The 9,692-nt window shown below is 38.3% G+C and overlaps 1 protein-coding gene across 5 annotated transcripts; it reads right to left on the bottom strand.

Annotated features, from left to right (window-relative positions):
• Positions 1-183: 183 nt before the first annotated feature.
• LOC110184074 (beta-glucuronidase) lies at positions 184-9,347 on the bottom strand. Of its 5 annotated transcripts, none has more exons than XM_020952458.2 (9): positions 8,992-9,347; positions 2,420-2,823; positions 2,040-2,352; positions 1,426-1,963; positions 1,220-1,363; positions 1,072-1,156; positions 809-985; positions 618-756; positions 184-562 (listed from the first exon to the last, which is right to left on the bottom strand). In XM_020952458.2, the coding sequence occupies exons 1-9, from the start codon at positions 8,993-8,995 to the stop codon at positions 396-398; spliced, it is 1,971 nt and encodes a 656-aa protein (XP_020808117.1). In that variant the 5' UTR covers positions 8,996-9,347; the 3' UTR covers positions 184-395. The 5 variants fall into 5 exon arrangements, with proteins under 5 accessions (XP_020808117.1, XP_020808118.1, XP_086693874.1 ...); XM_020952459.2 differs by lacking the exon at positions 8,992-9,347 and adding an exon at positions 6,338-6,463; XM_086837748.1 differs by lacking the exon at positions 8,992-9,347 and adding an exon at positions 4,909-5,108 and having other exon boundaries at positions 2,420-2,769.
• Positions 9,348-9,692: the final 345 nt, after the last annotated feature.

Raw genomic sequence — 9,692 nt, 5'->3', positions numbered from 1 at the left:
TATGGAGTAAAAACTTTACTGAAAACTTAAAACTACAAATACTTAAAGTCCTTAAAGAAAGCTTCGAAAAGCGCGCCCAAATAGAAAGCATTGCCAACGCAAGCTCAGGATAATCAATAAAAAGCTTCCTTCTGTAATAAGTTGTTAGCATCCTGTTATCGATAGTAAGCGCGAAGGAATCCCTTTTTATTTTATTTAAATAAATAACGCTGTTTTTATTTATAGCCTTAAGCTTACAAATACATACAAAAATACAATGTAAATTTATATTGTACAAAAGGGAACGCAGCGGAATGATTCATGGATATGCGGCAGTACTCAATAGGAAGTTCCGTTTCTCTTTTTTCCTTGGCTTATTTACAATGGCCATCTTAATTGGGTTTATTTTCGTCCAACTACGATATTAGATCGGCTATGTAGGTGAAGAGATCCTCCGGAAACTGACACTGATCCAGATCCCGGCCCAAGGCAAAGTATCTTTTGCGGAGCAGATGAGCTGCCGCCTTTGGCTGTCGAGCGCGGGTAAAAACGCCCTTTTTATTGCCGCCCACGCGGGTGTAGCCTAGTGAATATCATAAATATAATAACTATTTAAATTTTGTTAAGTTTAAACTCACTTTGAGCTGTCTTAAAGTCGGCAAAGTTCCACACAAACTCGCCTATGAACCAGCCCTTCTTCCGTAGCTGATCGAAGGCCTTGAAATGGCGAGCGAATACCTCCTCCTGGAACTCCTCCGACCACACATAGGCGGGAGTCTAAAAAATAGTGTTTAATAAAATGTTTGCGAACTTACATATACAAACTTACCATATGTAAGCCCTCAAGGGTATCGGCACCATACTCCGACATAATTATAGGCTTTTTGTACTTGTTGTTCCAGGCGGTGGCCTCATCGATAACATTCTGGGTGACCATATCCAGGCGACCAGTATTGGAGTACCAGGCATTATAGCGATTGAAGCTGATAATGTCCAGATGGCGACCCTAAACCAGATATATAAATATATATATATATATATATATATATATATAAATTGTGACTCTTGGGGAAGGTATGTAGCTCCACTTACCGACTTATCCTGCGTGTAGGGGACAGCAATGGCAGCCGTAATAGGTCGGGTTTTGTCTATGGATCTTGTGAAATTTGCCACCAGCCTAGGGAGATAAGGATAAATCAATTACAACCACTTGAAGGAAGAGTAACCATGGAATACCCACTCAAAGTACGAATCCGCATTCATGGTCGCCGTACGAGGCTCATTCGCTATGGACCACATGACCACACTGGGATGATTCCTGTCCCTGTGTATAAGCTGCTCCAGCGATGACTTGTGCTTGCCCAACAGCTCCTGGCTGTAGTTTCTGGAGAAGCAAAGAAGACATCATTAGTAAGAAGCCTTCTGCGGAGACATTACCAAACTCACTCCGTATCCACGCTGGGACACTCGTCAATGATCATGATGCCGTGCTCGTCCGCAAACTGCATAGACTCCTCGGAGTAAGGATAATGCGATGTGCGATACGCATTCGCACCGATCCACTTGAGCAAGTTAAAGTCCCGCACCATCAAGGCGTTGTCCAGGCCCTTGCCTCTAATATCGGAATCTTCGTGGCGTCCAAATCCACGGAAGTAAACGGGTTTGCCATTAATCAGGAACTGGGATTTGTTCCAACTTAGCGTGCGCAGGCCCACCTTAAGCCGGTAGACATCGAGCAGCTCCTCCTTGGCCGCCAGCAGCTTGATCTCCAGCTCGTAGAGGTAACCTGGTTCGGGATGCATCAGGTAGGGCCACCAGGGCTTGACTTCGTTGATCTTCAGGATGCCGTTCAGTTTGCCATCCGAGGTGGCATTGGCTACCTTGGCACCTCCTTTGTCGTAGAGGTTCGCTTGGATGTGCAGGTCATTGATGGCTTCATTGGCAGCACTGCCATTCACGCTGACACTATAGAAGACCTCGCCAACTAAAATAGAAGAATAAATTAATATGGAAAGAATTTCACCTATTTGCCAAAAGAAAAGCCCTCCTTCCCCACTTACCACTATTATTCTCCGATAGTCCTGTCGTGATCTCCACCTCCTCAATAAAAGTCCTGGGTGTGGTGTACAGATGAACACTCCTGTGAATTCCCGCATAGTTGAAGAAGTCAAAGGTGTAGCTTTGGATGATGGTCATGCCATTGTCGTTGGGCACCTCCGTGATCTTCCCCTGCGGCACCGTTGTCTGGATCAAAGCGTTGTCACACATCACGGTGATCCGGTTTTCGGCTCCGTAATTAAGGAAATCCGTAACCTCTGCCTCGAAGGGCAAATGGCCGATTTCGTGCTTCACCACCTTATGGCCATTGATCCACTAAAAGGATAATTAGAAAAGATAACAATGGAAATTCTCCAAATTCAAGTCCCACTTCATAACCCACCACAAAGGCCTCGTAATGGACGCTGCCGAATCTTAGCCAGATCCTCTGATTCTTGCCCCAGGAGCGGGGCACAAAGAACTTGCGATCGTACCACACGGTGCCCACATGATCCCTCAGGTTGTCCGTGGTAATGTCATTGTAGGAGGCAGGCACTGGCATGGGGATCGTGGGCCTGCTACGGCTAAGGTCCTTCGAGTACCACTCATCCCTAACGCCCTGCGTGGGATTCGCCTGATCGGAGCGCACAAAGTTCCAGATGCCGTCCAGCGAGCGCACTTCGCGCGTCTCCGATTCCCTGGGATATAGCATTCCGCGTGTCTGGGGCACCTCCTTGTTGACCAGGATCAGAGCTAGGGAGAAGTGCAGGACATAGAGACCGGTCACCAGGGAGAATAAGGAGAGAGCTGCAAATACGTAATTCAAAAGGCGTTCAGAAAAAAGGCTATTGGGAAGTTACCGACCAATAATGGAGAATATAATGCGGCCTGTCAGTGAGTTGCACCTGCTAATAGGCGATAAAACCCGATTATAGATAGACGTGCTTGTGGAAACGGAAGTAAAAGGCAGATATTCCGTACGTAAGGACATTATTTATTTCTATATGTATTTTTTATTTTAATTATTTGTAACTTGTAACTCCACTTTTGGCACTCTTCTCTGACCGAAGAGTTGTCAACTTGTGCGAATTGCACATTAATGTGTCTGAAAGATATCCCATCAAGTTGAAACAGATAATGAACTGATATCAATTAATTTTTTATATCATTGACAATCGCCTGATAAGCATAAATAAATGTGTATATTAGCAAAGGGTAGATAAGCTCACATTCAGCTCAGACCCTATACCTATACCTTAGCAGGGTATAATAATTTCAGCCAAACGATAAAAAAGCAGCTAACGAGTCGTTTCCGACTACATAAATCATATATCTATATATATAAACCTGGATCAGCATCAACAGGGGAATCTCTCTAGGCATGAAGAAAAGAAAATAATTTTTTGCCAATTTTTATAAGGGGTTACATCGTTAAAATTGTCAAAAATGTTGATTTAAAATTGAGTATGCAGATTCATTACCCTGCTAAAAACTAACACAGGGCTGCTTTCCGATTTAAAATTAATGCATTTTTGGCTTAGCTATGAGTTTTTTAAAATTGTATTTGTTGGACAAATTGTCTTATAAAAAAATAAATTATATCGACTAAAAAATGGTATTTTAGCTTTAGTCAGAAGCTTGTAAATATGTGAAGGAGTCATTTCCGACCCCATAAACTATATATATTCTTGATCAGCATGAACAGGCGAATCTTTCTAGCCATAAAGGAGAGAAAATAAATTTTTGCCAATTTTTTCAACATTTTATAAGGGGTTACATCGTTAAAATAGACAAAAATTGTGATTTTTTAACATTTTAAATTGAGTATGCAGATTTATTACCCTACTAAAAACTAACACAGGGCTGCTTTCCGATTTAAAATTAATGAATTTGTGGCTTAGCTATGAGTTTTTTAAAATTGTATTTGTTGGACAAATTGTCTTATAAAAAAATAAATTATATCGACTAAAAAATGGTATTTTAGCTTTAGTCAGAAGCTTGTAAATATGTGAAGGAGTCATTTCCGACCCCATAAACTATATATATTCTTGATCAGCATCAACAGGCGAATCTTTCTAGCCATAAAGGAGAGAAAATAAATTTTTGCCAATTTTTTCAACATTTTATAAGGGGTTACATCGTTTAATTACGCAAAAAATGTGAATTGTTTGTTAAAATTAATGCATTTTTGGCTAATTAATGAAAATTTCACGACCAAACTGCAGGGTATACAGACTTCTGTTTATTATTTTTATTATTTCAACTGTTTTCCTCCAAAAACCGTGTATTATCTTTAAAGCTTGTCTGATTTCCCCAACAAAAAACCCGAAAACTATCAACAAAAACTCTTATCTTATCGGCCTTACGCACATAGCGTGCTGCTTTCCGGAATACTGATTAAATGTTAAAAGTTTATGGCCTTTGCCAATGTCAGTGGCTTTTCCTTTTGTAATGTTAAACAGAGAAAAGCCTCTCGATATTCATACTCACTTGATTCAAAAGGGTTTTCCGCGGGCCAAGCGAAACGAGACGGAGGGAAACGGAAATGGAAATTGGAAACTTTACTTTATAACGGTAGCAGTAACGATCGGGGGCAAAGCAATGGGCGCCGAACAATGCGAATGAGCTGAACAAAGCAAAAGGCAGAAGTAAGAGAGACGAGCTTTCAAGGTGCTCTCAGCAAAGCTCTCTCATAGTACATACACACACACGCAAGCATGTGTCATCATTCTTCGCCTAGATTTCGGGTTCGGTTTTGTTTTTGTTTTGTTCTTATTATTCTCTTTTATTTTCTGCGGCTTTTGTTTTGATTTTGCTCGTATGCAAATGTCGGCACATTGTTTTTCCAGTTAAACACGTTTTTCCATTAACAAGTAAAAAACAAACACCAACATTTCAGAAAGCGCCACAATCCCATAATACCCATAAACAGGGGGAAAAGCAGAGTGAACTTTGCAAAGTTCTCGCACGTCTGCTTGTCGGCGGGAAACTGACTAGAAAAAACTTTACTTCCTAAATCTATTTATCGCTTCTGACAACTTTTGCCGCACAATCTAAACGCAAAAGCTGTCTGTCGCCGGTCAAAAAGATACGAAAAGGGTAAGAAAAGCTCACAGGAAAGCTACCTCAAATGGGCAACGGCCGATAGAGCGGATCGATTGGCAATCGATTCGATTTATGTCTGAAATCGTTTATTTTTTAATCAGACATTGATATAATTTAACACAAATTTAAAATGTTTAACAAAATATCACCATGTACTTTTAAAAGTCTTAAGTTCTGAGAAGCAAGATTTTTAAATCATTTTAATAATTATATAATTTCCTGGGGGTTATTAAATAAGAAAAATCTGAATTAATAAAGGTTCTTTTGTAAACATTTTGTAGACTTTCAAATAATTTAAATGATAAGAAAATTTCTTCGACATTACTAATGTAAGCCTTTCTCAATCAAGTGATAAAGAAATATATTGATATCCCCCAAGTAACTTTAATTACATGTTATCTTATGAAAACGTCAGGGGTTTTTAAATAAAAATACGATTTCACCTAAAATCGAATTCGAGTTAAACAATTCTACCGGAAGCTCATAAAAATAAAGCAATTTTAGATTCTTATCGAAATATTTCCTACAGCTGTATGTATTTATCAAACTTTACGGTCTACAGTAATGCCAAAACATCATTAAAAAGTTTAAACAAATTGCTTGGCAGAGTCTCAATTTATTTCCATATTTAATTTATGCTGGAAAGACCGAAGAAAGCATTTCTTTCTTTATAGATTTTTACACAAATTAAATATTGATTTAGTGCTTTACCAAGGGCTTTTTAAGATACTCCTCCAAGCTCCAGATCTAATTAATTGTAGTCTATGATTTAAAGAACAGACATTTTTCTTTATTAGAAAAAGTGAAAATCTGTTTTTTGTGCCCTTAACTTTTATAGAAAACTTTTGGTTTAAAATCGAAACACAAACACAGATTGAGTGCAAGTAAATTCAAGTGATGAGAATTTAAAGAATATTTATTTTTATTATTATTTTTATTATGTTGTCTTATGGCCTTGTAAGGTTTAACTCTGCTGAGGTATTCTTTCCATTTATGAAACCTTTTTGAACCTGTTCTATGTTCTATGAAGTTCCAACATTATACTCCTAACTGTTGGAATTATTTTTAAATTTGTTATAATAACTATATGAACTAATATGTTTTGTTAGGCCTTAAGTCACTAGTTAATGACTAGTCGCGAGTATTGGTACCGCCTTCGCGGGCGTTGTTTTTATCACCAACACGGCTTTTAGCAAAATGGTAACAACGGGCTTACACATGGTGATAAGGGGGGCTCACTGCGATCACTGCTATCCTGCTGTGCTGCGACTCGACACCCACGACACACCGATTTCGACTGAGGTTGCACTTGGGCCGCTTTGGGCTTTTAAGCATGAATAATGTGCATAAAGCGCTAACTCCCGTATTAAAAATGCCCGGCACAGCGGGCGATGCACCGTTACGCACTGGAATTTGCATGAGAATGGAGGGCAGAGCAGAACCAGCGGCGGCGATCCCAGCCAGCAATCGGAATCGGAGCAGGGCCAAGTGTGCCAATCAGAGAGCTTGCTCTGTGTGCTTACCCCAAATTTCATATTTGCGACACGTGAGGCGGATCCTCAAATGCATGTCAAATGGTGGCCCGCACTATTATTTTATTGCCTTTGTCCACCGGAGCGAGCCAGTTTCTTGCGGCTACGGTCAGCAGCGACTGAATCCGGAATTCGAGAATCCGTAAGCGAGAGTCCGGATCCGCGGAAGCCCACGGCGGATGTGTCATTAGTGTGTGTGTGTGTGCGTGTGTGCGGCAAGGCAATTGCGGTCGCCAAAGGTCGAAGGGTTGACTTGGCGGGGGTAGCTGAATGTGCGCGGTTCCGGGAGAGCAGGGGGGTGGCGGAAGACACGCACCGTCACTGCACTGAATGTGCCCCTAATTAAGCCCCTTCTCCGCCCCTCCTCTCACCCCTTACCCGTACTCACTCCGCCGATAAGCCGCTGGCGAAGCCGCTTTGCTCCAAATCCAAAAAACAGTCTGCTTTTTCGCCATTCGGGGTCAACGGCAGCGAATCGAATAGAAAATACGATGAAGCTTCCCTAAATTCCCCATTTTAACACATTTTAGATCTTAAGTTCTAGAAGAGAGATTAAAGTTCTCATAAAAAATAAAAGCAATTATAAATAGGAGCTAATAAATATAAAAACAAAAGTTTTTCTTACCAGCCATAATTAGAGAAAAATTAACTGCAAAATATATTTTATTAACCGCTAAAATTTGTATTTTCACTAACCAATTTAATACAAGAACTTCCATGGGACTCGTATTTATCGAATTGATAAGAAATACATATATTCTTGTGATTAGAGAATGAGTCTTAGCCTTATTTGGATTTTCCTTTGTCTAGCCGCTCAAATGCATTTTGTTGAAATCAAATATGCAATAAATTTATCATCTATAATTACTGTCACAAGAAAAAAGATAATTTAAAATGGGGTTTTTATTACCCATAAGAAAAGCTTAAATAATATAAATATATGTCAAAAATCTTGCCAAAGGGATGAATGATTACTTCCATTTTCAGATTAAGAGTTTTAACGCTGAAGAAATTAATATCACATCGTTGATGTCCTTGGATACGCCTTATACTCCGAAATTATAAAATACAATGATAAATAAATATTTATGAGGTTCGCTATACCAAAGTTTTACTGTGCTTACGACTAAGGGGCCGAGGAAGTGTGAGTTAAGTTTCAATTAAGTTTTTCTGGTCGTAGCTCTCAAACTGGAGTTTAATTAGTCTTGATTGGGAGGGAACGAAAGGCGGAAGTTCCACAAGCCTCCCCCTAAAAATAAGTTGACTTAAATTGATGGGTAGTTCCAGATCCTAAATATAAACAGGGCTAGTATGCTAGATTGTATCGAAGTCATAATTATTTTATATATATGTATATATATATATATATATATTTATATATTTAATTGTCAAAGTTTTTGTGGGCCAAAAACTTCTTTATCAAGTGTTTAATATCAAAGTTCACCCCCATCTTTGTTCTTTTTATCAGTTAAAATATTAGCAAGCCCGTCAATAAAGGTAAATAAGCCAGATACCTTTTCAATTAATTTGTACATAATATTTTAGGCAATAAATATCTGTATGTTATTGTTTTTTTTTATCAGTAATATGCAAGAGTGCACAAATGCACCCACAAATAATAACGTATTAAATCATTCTTCTAATCTTATCAAAATTATTTAAAGATTCTGGTTTTTCTCGTTTTCGTCAACTGTGAAGGGTCCCCATTATTATTTATAATTAATTACAAAACACCAGCAAACGAGTCGTTAATCATTTTCTCCCCTCATCCAGAACGAACTATTTAGTTGAACTCAGACACAAACTAAGGTTATCAGGAAATTTCATTTGTGTTTCCCAATTGATAAGATGGAATTACTAAAATAACATAATAAAAATAATTATCATCTGTTTACTTTTACAGCGTTCACTAGCCCATAAAAGTGAGAAATATTAATAATTTAGTTTGAATATGAAAAGATCCCATGTTTAAAGGTCTCTGGCATTTACCAATTGCAATTTTGTTTTTAAAGGTCAAAATAACTTGTAAAATATTTAACGCTATTTTCTTTGTTAGCTTATTAGTCATGATACCGTTACCGTTCTAAATCAATAAAATGCATTATGCGAAAGATCAACCATGGAATATCACACCTTTAAGTGCTTTAAGTGTTAGGGTATTGATGGCATGTACTCATGTCTATTTTCCTTTCGTGCGGCTTTCACTTTCAAGGCCTGGCCCACAAAACCCAGACAGACCAGGCCCAAAGCAAAGAAAAGAATCAATGGAAGAAAGTGAAAATGTCAGCGGACGACAGTAAATAAATATTTATTGAAGCGTTTTCGTTTGCGTACTTACCCATTTTCGAATTTTCCGCGCAGGATTCCGGTTTGCGACGGGACTATAAAATTTAAATTTTAAAAGGGTGCTTGAAATTTGTGCACTTAAGGAACACTTTTTTTAGTAAAGCTCGTTAATAAATGCTTCCAGTCATCTTGTGACAATTAAGAATCGTTCCAAGCGTTTATTCAAAACAAAATAAACAAATCCGACCGCCACACACACAGAACAAAAACGAACGCGTTGCGAAACCGACTCCGCACAGTGCGAATTTTAGACGCGACTAAAAATAAAATCATTCAAATCACAACAACAAACAAATGTCAAGTCGCGTTTAAAATTCAGCTGTTAACGGTAGTGATGCCAGAATCTTTGAAGCATTAAATGCTAGATTTTAAATTTGCACTTCATATCGATATTTTTATGGGCAAATTAAAGTTTTACAAAACCCATACTTAAAAAAATTAATATTTTCAATTCGAACAAAGAATTTTATTGGCTACATTTGTATCCCACAGAATTTTACAAAAATGAACTCATTTTTTGAATTGTTGCCACATCTAGCAATAAAAATTCTAAAGTGGCAGCACTGGTAGACTTGAAAATGTTAAGCCACTGTTATTTTGCTTTGGGAAATGTTTGAAAGTTCAGCGGTTAAGTCAAGCAAATAAAGCAGACTTCGCAATGGTTAGGCGAACATTTTTTTTTTACGTCTTACA

The sequence above is a fragment of the Drosophila serrata genome, unplaced genomic scaffold (genome assembly GCF_035046125.1).
Source record: "Drosophila serrata isolate PLE 108 unplaced genomic scaffold, ASM3504612v1 contig_334, whole genome shotgun sequence".
In the NCBI taxonomy this organism is placed as follows: domain Eukaryota; kingdom Metazoa; phylum Arthropoda; class Insecta; order Diptera; family Drosophilidae; genus Drosophila; species Drosophila serrata.
The sequence above is the reverse complement of the archived record's forward strand: the minus strand, read 5'-3'. Positions and strand labels throughout refer to the sequence as shown.